We start from the raw sequence: 14817 nt of genomic DNA, 5'->3' as shown, positions 1-14817 counted from the left end.
GTATCATGAAAGTCTAGCTATATTATCAAATATATCTCAGTCCTGTAAAAATTATTAAATAGTGAAGCACAAATTTAGTGTTAGTGTGTATCAAAAACCTTTCAGCACTAGATTGTTTATTTATTTTTAAAATTAATTTTGTACACAAAAACACTAATTTGATTTACACCATAGCTTCTGCATACATAATTTTGTAAAACAATCATATTTTTCACATAATATACGTAACTCTGTGCTATTTCAAAGCCATAGTTTTCATATCTCAAAAGAGACTAGCTTTCACTTTCACTACAGAAAATCAAGGAAACTATCATTTTTCTGCTCCTACATTACATTTGTGTAATATTTAAGCTGGATCAATTTCCACGTTACAATAAAATTTAACTTAACTTCAAAAAAGTGAATGTGGAAAAACAGCTTTACAACCTATACACGGGCACATTGATAACATATCAAACTTCATACCTATTAAATTCAATGTAAATCACCCTTACAAGACAATGTCTATGAGTATATTTGTTCCAGCATTATGCAAAAACTACTGAATGGATTTTGATTAAACTAATAATGTATTTTGCTAACTTAAACACTAGACTGTATATCATTACCTAAAGGGATGAAAATGAGATGAATGTTGTTTTATAATGCTCATATCTCCAAGGCTAATAAAGAAGGATATAAGATATTGGGTATGAATAATAAATAACCAAAAACTACCAACTCCTTTTATTTCCCTATTTTTTTTTTTTTGCAGTTCCAACCCTCCTCTACTCTAAAAGTTATTATTCTCTAAAGCTTGCATCATATGTCACATTTCATTATAACTTGCTTGTAATAATATTCCTTCCAAGTAGGTTTCTGAAAATATATATGAAAATAACATGTACTGGAAAACTAACAGAATTTGCCCAAATGTCACATATTTTTTTAACTAAGAAAATACACCCTACAGTTTGCTAAATACTTGAACCAAATGTCTGTTAATAATAAGTATATAAATTAATGTGCCTTTATTAGAACCACCATCATGCTCACTAGATTTTTTTCGGTTTTCGTGCATTTAGGATTATTCAACATATGTATGTATTCATATAATGAGAATAAAACAAAAATGTCACTGCAAAATTCTGTTTAGGGTTTTCTATTGCTACTACCACAGAATGATTTTGAAATGTTCATGATGTAATTAGGGTAACATAAAAACCAAATTCCTGTGAGTGAGTGAGTGAGTGAGTGAGTGAGTGAGTAAGTGAATGAGTGAATGAGTGAATGAGTGAGTGTGCACAATTGTATGAATAGAAGACAGAAGGACGAGAGAGAGGGATCAATTACTAGACCAATGAGTATGAAAGGGATCATGAAATGCAATACCTAGGAAGTTTATGGGATTAGGAGGTAATGAGTTAATATCCTTTATGATTTAGGAGTGAGGTGGTTCGTAGTTTTCTGTGATTAACCTTTTACAAACTATGTGCGTGGATGCAAAACCTTCAATGTTCCCTAAAGTTACATGATGTGCTGTTGTAGAAGCCTAGATTTATAAACTTATGATCATGACCATATAACCATGACCATAATCAAGTTATAGTGCTAAATTGTTCACAGAAACATTTCACTGCAATATGTGTAGTTATTTGCTTTATTAATCATAACAGAAAGAAATTCCAGTAGTTTAGAAAACAATTTTAGTGGTTTCTGACCATATTTCTGGCTAAATTTTTTTGCAAGGAATGAATATTTGTAAATTTAGATACTAGTTTGAAAAAAAAATGTTCTATAATTTATTTTGAGAGTTTTTTTCAACTGTACTGTTTAAAAACATATTACAGTACAAACATTTGCCTTTCTTTGGAAGTCAACAACATGATAGTTATTTTAGAAATGTTACTATGTGAAATAATTATGCAATACCTACCATTAACACACATTTTGTTTCACTGCAGTAACACTTTTGGCAAGATGAATTACGTAATATGCAACTTAAATATGTTTCTAGTATATGAATGTCATCTTTTCATCATAACATGTGAAGTAGCTCTCACAAAATGTTGCTGGGTTCATCACTTCCTTATTGTTTGCTACAAATTACAAACGAGTTTACAAAGGTCAGGGTGTCTACCAGATCTAGTAAATTAAATTCCCTGATTTTTCCAGGTTTTCCAGGTCTAAAACTGAATTTTTCCAGGTTTTCTTTAACACAATTACGACATTCCAAGAAACTGAAAAAAATTGCATAATATTACAATGACGGGTTTCAAAGTATTTCAACTTACTTAAATTAGTAAAAAAATTACCTTCTTCCAAACGTGGCCAAAGTGACTCAATTGATGGCAAATAAAAGATGCTGCTACAAATATTTCACACACTTCCTTTTGCAAAAAAAAATTAGTAAAAGGAAGCTTCCATCAATTTCTCAGTGACTCAACTTTTGCGTCTATTGCACTTACTTCAGAACGAGCCAAATCCAACATTCGAGCCTTCTTCAACTGCAATGCCTTGATCTCCTCTTCAACTCTTCTTTTTTCTGCCTTCTTCTTGTCTGTAGCTTCCTTTTCTTTTTGTTTTGTTTGCAGGGCTTCCTTACGCCTACAACTAGCATTTCTTACATACTGCTCTACACCTCCAGAACGTTGAACAAAGTCATACATCTGTCTTTGTGCGATCAGTATTTCTTCCTGCAAGTTTTCAGTCAGCTGATTAGAATTCACTGAAAATCCTCTTTCCAATAATGCATTTCCATGGGAAAGTACCAACACCATCCTCACAAACTTTAGAAGGCCTGTTTTGGAAGCTACTGTATATGCCTTAAGAATGAGCATCCACAAGTGATCAAGGCGCCCGTCTTCTCGAGAAAAAGACGAGAACAGTGCTGCAGAATCTTGCAAGGAACATACCAACTGATATGATCACTCAATGTTATCAGTTTCTTGTCCTGATAGCCACCTATTTTGAAGACAACATTCTAAACTGTACTTCACACGCTGTTTCCTCACACCCGAATTTAAAGCCACAGACGGACATAAGCAGGAAATTCCCTTGGTAAGATTGTACTTCAGGGGACTTTTGTCTTGAAGTTTTTTTACCATAACCTTTAGACAAGTCCTATCATTTTTCTGTAACAGGACAGACTTTTCTGGTACTTTCTCTTTCCTGATGGCATGGCGTACTGCATAACCCAACTTGATATTGTTAGCAGTCAATAGATTTTCCTGGTTATCTACATCCAATGGAGATACATTGCGTTTCTCCCTAAAGCTCTTCAGTACTTCTGGTTTCAAAATTTTCCTACCAAAGCTAATAAAACCAGTGAATCATAGAGAAAAGGTGCCATGGGTGCTTCACTTTGGAACATTGTGAGAAACAATTCCAGCTCTGATGCCAAAAAAAGGAAGAATGTCAATTTTACTTTTAGAAGATTATCTTCAAGAGCACATTTCACTACACTGAAAGAGAGAGATGAAATAGAAACTTCACTAACCAATTTCTTTAGGTGGGGTAACGTTTTCATGGCACGCTCAGCAACTGCAGTATTCCATATGATTGCACAAAATTTCTTGGGAAAAAGCTCTGATCCAGTTATTCTAATGTAATCTGCCCTCCTTGCAGATATGTGCTTAAACAAATAGTAACTGTGCCTCAAAAAACTAAAAACATCCCATTGTGTAACAGAAATTCCAGTTTTGAAAGCACCATGGACCGTATGAAGCCCACAGCTACCAATTTCTAGCAAAGATGGTGAATCTTCACCAAAAGTGTCTGTGATATGTATTTTCAACGCTAACAAAAATGTCCAGTTTACGTTGAGGGCATCCATAGATACTTAAAATTAAATGCACCTGTCGGTATAATCTGAATGTGGGAAGCACATGCTGCAGCACGTCACGTCAGCAGGATAACAGACCATCTTGAACCAGTTTGTATCACGTGATTTGATGCCACTTCCGAATCCGATGGTAAATAAAAGAATTTGGACGTGGGAATTGTTCGTTATTTGCCATTCAAAAATAAAAATGGGAGGGGATACACATGATGCCACGCCAATGCAAGATGATCAATAAACAAAAAACGTATTGCCAACTACAACCTACCAAACAAAAATTCCCTGATATTTCCAGGTTTTCCAGGGTCAGTAGACACCCAGAAAGGTGTACACATGTAGAAAATAAAAATAACTTTGAGGTTATTCATGAAACATTTTAAACAGTCACATCACTATATGTTTGCTGTTGAACCATTCTGGTTTCTCAGACCTCAAAGAATCAAGCATAGTTGCCTAGGTTCAACATGGACTCATTTGATTCAAGTATAGCTGTCCAAGATATGTAGGTCCTCAATGGTTCTATATGAATAGTAATAGCCTATTTACTTTAAGCTTGATGTTTATTTAATATTTCTTGTCCTGTTTAAAGGTTTAAACTGATCTTTACTTGTGCTAACATTTAAGGCCACTCACGGATGAAGAAAGAAACTAAGGGCCCGGGGGCAAAATTATTTGTTGTTCCCATTACTTATTCAAGTTTTCCTACCCCCCCATTTTAAAAAAAAAAGTTAAGACTGTACTCGTTACTATGGCCATAACTGTTAACATGATCTCCGTGTATCACACAACTTGTAAGGTTTCCAATAAATCTATTAGTACCACACCTGTAATTTTCATACTTCTATCACAGCAAACTTAATCATAATTTTTTTCTTCAAAACTCAACTAAGCCCCCTGGTGGCCAGGCCCAAGGGATCCCCCCCCCCCCCCCTCTGTCAGCACTGCAGCCAATCTTATAATGTATTAATTTTCTTGTAATGTTGAAGGTGTATATTTCTAACTTGCCTTTTTAAATACATTTCTACTATTGGTAAACTACTTTATATGGAATAAACTTTCAGAATTTTGTTCACTTCACAAACTGCCACAATTCCGCATTATTGTATATATAACACACATACTGTAAAAGTTCATTAATCCTACACATTCGGGACAAGGGCTGTACTGGATTAGCGATTTTGCTTGATTATTCAAAGTTAATGGGAATACAAAAAAAAATTTCATACACAGTACAATGAAATTTCAATTAAGCTGTAATAAGCTACTCTATGGCTGTACACTGTATGTAGTACGTACATAGTTGTAATATTGCGCAAACATGATATGTATAGGCTACATTCACAACAGTGTGCAGAGAAGCTGAAGGCACACAAACAGCAAAACAGTACGTGCATGGCATACAGACAGTAGACAAACTTCTAACTTTTCTCTGTGCTGTGCACCGATATCTGTTGCACCCAATCGGCAAACACTATGTCAGTGGCATAGAATAACTGACAGTTGTTTTGATATGTGCATTTCCAAGAGAAAGAGCGAAAACACATTTGAATAAGTATTTATTTACAGGGAAATTTTTGCAGTTTATTCTTCCTAAACATTAAAAACAAATCTGTGAAATTAATGCTTTTATTTAGGTAAACAACTGCTTCCATAAATAACCAAGAATTCAAGCATTTGAAAATGAAAATTTGGACAGAAGTAAATTAGGGGGAAAAAAATGTTGAAATGATTTAAACTGCTGAGTTGTGAGCGAATGAATCTATGACTTCAGGGCTGTGCATGTGCAAATGTGCTATTTATAAGTTGTTTGCATGTTATAACGAATGTAGCATAGGATTAACCCACACAAAAACAGGAATCCACAGGAAAAAATCAGGAAAGAATCTGTGCCAGATTATATATTTTGCCGAACTTAAGCATGCCAAATAAAAGAACAATGACTATATTCAGGGTGTCCACACAAATTTAACAAAATTTCCCTGACTTTCAATGACCAATATTACAAATTTCCCTGACTATTTTTGAAAATTATTTATCTATTTTGAAATTTTTTGAAAGAAATAAAGAAAACCTAGCCTCCACCATCTACATAACTAATCAAGTTTAAACAAAACCTTGCATATGCCATATTATAGTGTATATGACTATGTACTAAATCACCATATGGAAAAAAATTCTTTCAGTCTGGGTGAATGCAGACTGGAGCATAATATTTTCCCTAAAAATTAATTTTACTGGTGAATTATCCATGATTCGAAGTAAATTCCCTGATTTTCACAGACCAACTACCACTTCTCTGACTTTCCAGAATGTGACACCCTAATTCTGCCAAATGGTGATATCTGAAGTATTACCACTATGTACTTTTAAGTTACTTAACTTTATGTTCCTTGTTATTATCTCTTAACAAAAAATTAGCACTAATGTCACAGAGCCCTCAAAGACATAATTATGGTAGATGATGGAAAATTTTTTTCATAATACACTAAACCTACTTGCATCTGAATAAATAGGAAGCACAGCTGTCTTTTGTAAAGTATAAGCTATTTTACATTAACTGTTTGGTGGTTTGGGTCCTATCAGGCAATGTGAAATATCAACATTACAGCATACGAATACCACTAGTGTACACTCCTCCCGTCAGCGTTCAAACAATAACAACAACAATGCAAAACATTACTGCACGTCAAACAATACAGAAAATAGCCACAAGGATGTCTTACAAAACTTTGGCATTTCATAAATAACGTAACATATTCAACAAGGTATTATTTAATTATTATTTCACAGCAAAGAGAGAGAGAAAGAGGAAGAAAATTTAACTATTGGTGTATTACTTAAGCAAAACTAGCCCATTATCCACAACTTGAAACAGTGGATTGACAAGCCAACACGAAAATAACACTAACAAAGATAGGTACTCTATAGCAACACGTCAAAGTGTTTCACATGCAAAAGTAACACAATAGTAGCCTAGATCGTGAGATCGAAATATAAAATACGGGGAGTTCTTTTCAAACAGCACACACATAGGGTACTTTTCAAAGTAACAAATGTTCGTCGGTTGTGAAACCTGACGTGGAAGGAGTCGCGAGATCATCGGAGCTGACGTTCGCAGAACTACTAACAGAAGGCTTGTCCACGATCTGCTGCAAGTCCTTCATCTCCATGCCCTGCCCCCCCAGGATGGTCGACAAGCAGACGCCCTCCGCCGAACAGAGGGACTGCGACAACGGTGAGTTGGGCCCCAACTGTTTTTCCCCAGAGCTCACGCTTGCAGTGTCGTCGGGGGACTTGTTACCTCTGGTGCCCCTCTGGTTCAGTTCCATTACAAACTCTTCCAGCTTCTGGTTGAGCGCTCTTTGAGCATTATACTTGCTCTCCACCGCCTCTAACTGACCGCAGTACTGCTCTTTCTCGTTCTTCAGCAAGCGTTTCTGTTCCGCAATCACGTTGTCTTTTCCTAGGAGGGCCTTTTCCAGTTCCAATACTCGTGCATTCGAAGCATCCCGCTCTGAGGTTCGCACCTCCAACAACTCGTGGCACGTCTGCACCTCTTGTCTGTACGACTCTAGTAACTGCACCTTTTCTTCCTCAAAGTTCTGTAACACTGTCAATTGAGAAAATCTCTCTCTGTACTTTTGTTGCAATTCCCCCATCAAAATTATTTCTTTGTGGGCCTGTTCCAAACTAGTCCGAAGCTGTTCAATAACTGCAGACTGAGGATGATCTTTAGTTGCTGCAAATAGCACAGATTCTACTTTGGAGAATTCCTGGTTGAGAGCAGCAGTCGTCTCCTTTGCTTTTGCAAGCTCTTGCTCCTGGATGTTCACCTGCATTGCCAAGTCTCTGGATTTCCTCTGCTCTGCAGAAAACTGTTTCTGCCAGTAACTAATAGTCTCCTGTAACCGTTCTTCTTGTAAATAGTTATCCTCTCTCATTCTTTCTAGCTGAACGTGGAGTGACTCCTTGTCCCTTTGAAGCAATGACAACTGATCACACAGTGCTGAATTGTGCTCTTCCAAAGCCCTATTGGATCTAGATTTACCAAGTAGTCGTCTGTTTCTTTCCGCATGAACTTCACGACGCTGTCTCTCAAACTGAAGCTGTAAGTTAAACAGTACGAGTTGGTCCTTAAGACGCCATACTTCACATTCCGAATCATTTGTATGCACGACATATTCTATGTATTTATCTAAAAGGTTTTCAGGAGAGTACAGAATCTTTGAGGAAACAACTGGAACAATTCCGAGAAAAAGGTGCTCATATGGAGCAGAGGATACCGTTTGAGTACCGATAGACATCTTTTCCGTAAACTGCGCAGGCGAGAAACTTTCCATTTCACAATGAACATCTGATTGTGGGCCATAGAAGCGCTGAACTCTTTCTGCTAAACTAAGCATAGAATTGCTGGTCGGTAGATGTAACCCTCCCTTGCAGCAAGGCGAGCTACTGTCACGAGTGCATTCTTCGTACTCATCTACATGGGGATGGAATTCCTGCAACACACTGTCACATGTTCGTTGCTGCAGGGATTTCAGTTGCTGTCCCTGTTCAACTATCTCCACAACTTCCTGATCTTCTGGTGCTAATTCCGGCATGATGGGACTCGGTGGCTGTTCTGTAGCAATTGCTTTTTCTTGTTGCACAAGCTGTATTCTTCGCGACATCAACGAGTCACGTCGCAATGGTCGCTCCCCCAAAAAGTGAAAAGGGGACTGTTCTTTTTTTAGTGGTGAAGATGGTTGAGAATGTGTTGGTGTAGTCTCACTAAATGAGTTCAGAGCTCTGACAGTCTTGGACGATGGAGGTCTCCTGGGGTCTTTCACAGGTGTAGTTTCGGGAGTAGCTTCTATAGCTGCTTCTGGTGGAGAAGTGCCTTCTTGAGATGGTAGAACTGCATGAATCTGAGAGCTAGAAGGTTGAGGAATAGATGAAGGCAATGTTTCCGGAAGTGGAGGTGTTTTCTGTAAGCCACAATATCTGCTTGGACTAAACAATTCAACTATTTTTGTAAATTCAAGTTGATGATGCATTAGTAAGTCATGGCTAGAATGTTTCAAAGCACAGTGAACAATTTTAGACTGCTCAATCTGATTACTCTGAACTGTCTCCACAGTATCTATAGCCAATTTGGCACATTCTACCATTACATCATGATGTTCCATGCTCTTCCAGCGAGCTGCTGTTGTCTCTGCATCTTTAGTTGCTGTGACCAACATAGGATGAACTCTAACCGTATCTAGAATTGGCTTTATCGTGTGACTAAATATTCCCAGGCATTCTGGCTGTCCATACTCACGGCGTAAGTAGGACAAAAAGTTACATGGATACATTGCATACAAACGCAAAAATAATGAATACAAACTAACTTGTAAATGTAACAGATGTTCTTCAGGCAACTTGTTAGGATTATTTGTATTCCATGCAGCCAAGCGACTAAATATTTCAAACAATTCTTGAAGATGTGCACCCACAAGAGCTGGAAACATAGGCAGTAAGACAATTATGACTAGAAGAGCACTCATTAATGAGAGTATATCCATTTCAGTCCTCAGAAGTTTCACGAGTTCTTTAAAAAGTGGATGCTGGGTTATTCTGTATAACCATGGGGGTTGTCCATGAACAATTTGACCTAGAAAGGTCAGAGCTTGAAGTTTTGATGAACCTTTTAACATCTCTAAAAGCCTATCAAATAAATGCTTGTCATGTGGTTCTCTTACACCAACCAGAATTTCCACACATCGTGGAGAATTGGTGTTAATAAAATAATCCAAGAAACTGTTCACTAGCCATGACTCTTTAGTTGAATTCAGAGCTTCATGAAATAATTTTTTTGCTTCTTCAACAGCGTCTGGTTGGTTAGATTCTAGCTGCTGAAATATGACAGACACTTCCATTTTCGACTTTCAATCATTTCGCTGGAAACTAACGCTTAACTACATCGGTAACACAAAGAGGCCAGCCATACTGCAACAAAAAATTAACTGGTTTCCAGCTATAACTTCTGGAAACTAACAAAAACATTAATAAGGAATAACTTCCACAAACAACATAGCACTTTCACCGCTAGAAGATTAAAAAAAAAGTCAAAATAATTATATTAATTGGTCCCGGTAAAATAGCAGAAACTCATAAATGGTCATTACTTGCAAATTGCTTCATACACAAAATTTCGGTCATTTCCGCTCGAAACTTCATTGTTACATTCCAGTAGTTTGCAAATTGTTAAATCAATCTTTAAATACATACATAACCATTTCAAAAGTTACTCAACATAGCCAACATTCAAAACAACAATTTTTTTTTTATAATTGAGCATACCATAGAACATTAGATACAGGTACGAGGAGCATATACCATGGAGGTCATGATTTATACAACTATACAAATGCCGGCTTCCATTTTTTTTAAATTCAGTTTTCATTAAAATTTTATTTTCTTTAGAAGAGAAAGGGAGATTTAGAGAAACACAAGCATATTTACTCTTTTGTTTTAGAAAATATATTTATATTGAATTACCACTCTACTTTCAAATAAAGAAAGTCAAGTTTTAGAAGGTTTTTAAATAGCGCGAACACTTTACAAAATGAAAATGCTAGAACACAAATACAAGGATAGGGTAATAGAATCAAACAAACAGTGTCACCCAAAAAAGGAGGAGAGAGAAAGAGGGAGAATTAAGAGGAGTAAAAAAATAAAAAAATAATATAATAAAAGGATGACAAACAAAATGGGTGAATGGAAGAAAGGAGGCCTTACGACCAGCAGAAGATAAGATAAACATAATGTTAGTTCAATGCAACAGTTTCATAAACGTATTAGGTAAGATATGGGCTGTAATAGAGATATATGGGGCATTAGCATTTCAAACACAGTCAGAATAAGTAAGTTACAGACAGTGAAATGGTGTGAGAGGAAAACAGCAACTACAAAAGCTATAGAAAAAGGAATAAAGAAAGCGGAACTAGTATATGTAATTTCCCTATATGGAGGAGTGGAGGCGAAAATCAAATATATACCTATGTAAAGAAGAGATTATACATCTGAGGAACATGTGGAAAAAAAAGAAGCAGGTTGCAACATTTTGCTGTGTTCAAGCTGCAAGGAAATGGCTAAACAGAAGAGAAAATGACATTGAAAAAGTATAAGTTAAAAGAACATAAATGAGTGGTAGAAGTGAGTGATCTAAAAATTTCACGAATACATTAGAGATTAGCAATAAGTCCAATGTGCAGAGAAGAAAGAAAAGATTAATAAATTTTGTGTTTAAGGGGTTTGGTGTAGGGCAAAAAAATGTCATGCATCAGAATTGGTTGGAATTCGGCTTTAAGTGTCTCATAAATGCTTGTTTGTTACTACTGTAAGATCAGCCAGCACGTATATAAGCTAGCTGGTTAGATTTCGCAAATTCACACACTTCGCACCAGGCAGTGGTGCAGAGAGGACAGCCTCTCTAAGGCATAGCTTCACTGATCAGATCAGTGTTTGACAGCCACCACTGCTTTTAGGTTTTAGGCGACCGGCGGGTCGGAAACCCGCGAACCGCGACAGGGACAGGATGGCGAGCACGAGCACAACACCCGACATGATGGAGACACAACACACAAACGCCAAACGCGAGCGATCTGACGACGACACCGAGTTCCAGCAGGTTGGGGGGGAAAAGGCCCTGCGGAACAAGCAACCACGTGACCTAAGTCACTCACTTGGCAGGCGACGGGAGACGGTGTTAGGGAACAATGAGGATGCGCATTCAGCTAGGCGCGACGCAGAACAAACACAAACAGCAGGGACATCTGAAATCCCGCTGCAGAACAGTTTCGGCGTGCTGGCAAATCTGCTTGCCGACACGCAACCACAGTCAAGGACACAACCAATGACCACAACTGCGGCCGGCAATCGGTACAGGGGAGTACCGATCATGGTCAGGGAAGTTGCGAAGCTCAAGGAGATCGCAACTTTCCTGAACGCGCACCGCATCGCATTCAAAAACACAATAACACGCAGGAGAGAGCTGCGACTGACATTCGAGAACAGAGAGGGCTACTCTCAAGCCCTCTCATACCTGAAATCAAACGGAATACACCATCACACGTTTGCGCATCCCGAAGAGCGCAACACAAAAGTTGTAATTAAGGGATTGTACCCGGAGGTCGTCGAGGCCGACATCGTCGCGGAACTGACGGAGAAGGGCTTCGTAGTTCATGACGTACGCAATTTCGAAGTCACTCGAACAGACGCCACAGGGCAGTCACAACGTTTCCGGTCAGGGACGTTCTGCACGACCGTCGCGACCTCTGACAAAAACATCCAAACAGTACGAACACTCCACTACACCTCGGTTACGATACAAAAGTACCAGGCCCGCCCACAAGACATCGCTCAGTACAAGCGCTGTGGTGAATTCGATCATACTCACACTCGCTGCAGTAAGCCACCGCGATGTGTCAGGTGTGGAGAAAACCACGCCCGAAAGGACTGCCCAAAGTCTGATGACACAGAAAAATTTTGTTTCAATTGCAAAGTGCGGGGACACACTGCTGCCTGGAAGCAGTGTCCAGTGTTCCTGAAAATGGTCACGAGTAGGACACAGCGACAGGCCGCGCAGACACAGGCGCAGTCTAAACAACAACCGCCTGCCACGAACAGCCAGGTGGAGATCCCCCCCACCCGCCCCACTCAAGCACAGCCGCGCGCCCAGGTGGTAAACAAGCCACAGACACAGCCGCAAACAACAACCACCGAGCTGACACGACCAGAACGAAAATATTCGCAGGCCGTGAAGGAACCGCGCACTACTCACACTCCAGCGCAGAACAGAATAGAGGGAAACACCGTCGGTGATCTGTTCGAACTGGCAGAGATTCTGAAACTCTGCAATTTCTCACAGCTCATTGCTACACTCTCTCCACACTACGCCGCCATCCGAGCTGAAACAGACGTATCGAAGCGACAGATGATTCTACTATCCGCAATCCTGAATGTTGCTACACCTTAAAATGGCACAGAACCCGGGGAAGCTTTTACAGGTCCTAATTTTTAATGCACACGGCCTCCAAAATAAAATCTATGAACTGGAACAGTTACTTTTTGTATACGGGATCGATGTCGCTTTCATTTCTGAAACTTTTCTAAAACCACACACAGGGGTGCCCACAAGGGGGGTTAACGACGCAGACTGCGTCATTAAAATTTCAGGGGGGGGGGGGTGGTTAAACGACGAGAAAAATGTATATATTATTTACATAATTTTAGCTTCTAATGTGAAAATACGTTTCTGGTGCTTTGATAATTGAAAGGGATCTTGTAAATCAAATTGGCAACCCCACACTTTCCTCAACAAAAGCAGTTTGGCTTCTGTCGGTTCAGGATGGAAATTACCTGATATGACCAAAATTATTATTATTATTGGAAAATCAGTTTTAATTAATGCAAAATGTGATAAAATATAATACTAAAAAAGTATAAAATTATAAAATAATTGAGTAAATCATTGAGAAAATGGCATACAAATTTCGGGGTGGGGGGGGGGGGCCGCATTATTAGGTTGGTGGTGGGGGGTGAGTCATAGTGTTTGGGGGGGTGGCCACCTCTGCCACACATGCGAACTTACATATGTGCTTACACAATATACAGAACAGACCGCCCCGCACTCCGCGGCGGCGGTACAGCCATACTAATTAAACACGTAATTCACCACCACCCGATAACTATAAATGGACTACAACACATTGAGGCCACCAGCATAAACGTACATAATAATAATTCACATGTTTGCATGTCTGCGGTATATAGACGCCACAAGACCCACTCACACCACAGGACCTCAATAAATTAATGGAAGTCGAGGATCAATTTTTTATAGCAGGGGACATAAACAGCAAACACACTGATTGGGGCTGCACACAAACAAACACCAACGGGAACATTCTACACGGCCACGCGGCAGCGGGAAACTACATCATTCTTGCGCCTGACTCCCCGACATGCTATCCAGTAAGTGGTGGCACTCCAGAAATTTTAGACATAGCCCTAACAAACATACCAAACGCTCAGCTAAATACAGAAACATTAGATGAACTAAACTCCGATCACTTACCGGTGCTAACACAAATAACTTTTAATGCTACATCCAACATACAACTCTTTAATAATAACCTAAAAATCACAAATTGGGACGGGTTTAAGGAAGAACTTATAGACACCCTAAATCAGCCCCCCGAAATATATTCACCTGAGGAAATAAACCCACACGTAAAACTTTTCACAGACACAGTAAAAAAATGCCATTAAAAAACACTCTCGCTTTGAAACAAAAAGGCAGTTCACTCGAACACACTACCCCGATCTGGATTATTACATTTCTCTTAGGCGGCAAGCCAGAAACAGAGCACAAAGACTCCGCACACCAGAAGCCAGAAACGAATACAACATACTTAATAATCTCGTACAGCGCAAATTAAAACAGGAAAAAATAAATCAATTCGGAAACTTAATAAACGAAGTAGCCACAAAACCGCAGGAAATGTGGAAACTATCTCGCAGGCTCCGCGGTAACAAAAAATTTATTTCAACTCCAGCTATTATAACAGCAACCGGGGCTAAATACATAGCAGAGGACAAGGTCAACGCAGTCGCAGAGCTTCTAGAAAAACAATTCTCCCCGAACACAGACGTAAATGATAGAAATTTCCCTTTAACAACCACACAGGCAGTAAATAACTTTCTACAAACAGGAACGCAATCTGTCCCTGAACCAATAACATTAAGGGAACTTTTAAAGCTAATTAAAGCCAGTCCGAACAACAAATCAGGCGGCACGGACGCAATAAACTACGAAACACTTAAAAAACTCCCTCTTGAGGCACTTGAATATTTACTGGCGATATTCAACGCTATACTAACACACAAAACTTACCCCGACTCCTGTAAACTAGCAAAAATAACCACAATACCTAAACCAGGGAAAAACCCAGTCATTCCATAAAACAGGC

At 38.8% G+C, this 14817-nt stretch overlaps 2 protein-coding genes across 5 annotated transcripts in view; both read right to left on the bottom strand.

Annotated features, from left to right (window-relative positions):
- Positions 1–10131, bottom strand: part of LOC134535550 (checkpoint protein HUS1) — a 45204-nt gene extending 35073 nt beyond the window's left edge. For all 4 annotated transcript variants that reach the window (XM_063374722.1, XM_063374721.1, XM_063374720.1 and 1 more), the window contains exon 1: positions 9970–10131. In XM_063374722.1, the coding sequence (XP_063230792.1) occupies positions 9970–10021 (52 nt within the window). In that variant the 5' untranslated portion in view covers positions 10022–10131. The remainder of the gene's footprint in view (positions 1–9969) is intronic.
- LOC134535548 (hamartin) lies at positions 6577–9973 on the bottom strand. Its single transcript, XM_063374717.1, has one exon. The coding sequence runs from the start codon at positions 9718–9720 to the stop codon at positions 6862–6864; it is 2859 nt and encodes a 952-aa protein (XP_063230787.1). The 5' UTR covers positions 9721–9973; the 3' UTR covers positions 6577–6861.
- Positions 10132–14817: the final 4686 nt, after the last annotated feature.

This window comes from Bacillus rossius, chromosome 8 (genome assembly GCF_032445375.1).
Source record: "Bacillus rossius redtenbacheri isolate Brsri chromosome 8, Brsri_v3, whole genome shotgun sequence".
Taxonomy (NCBI): domain Eukaryota; kingdom Metazoa; phylum Arthropoda; class Insecta; order Phasmatodea; family Bacillidae; genus Bacillus; species Bacillus rossius.
This window is presented reverse-complemented; position numbering and strand designations above follow the sequence as displayed.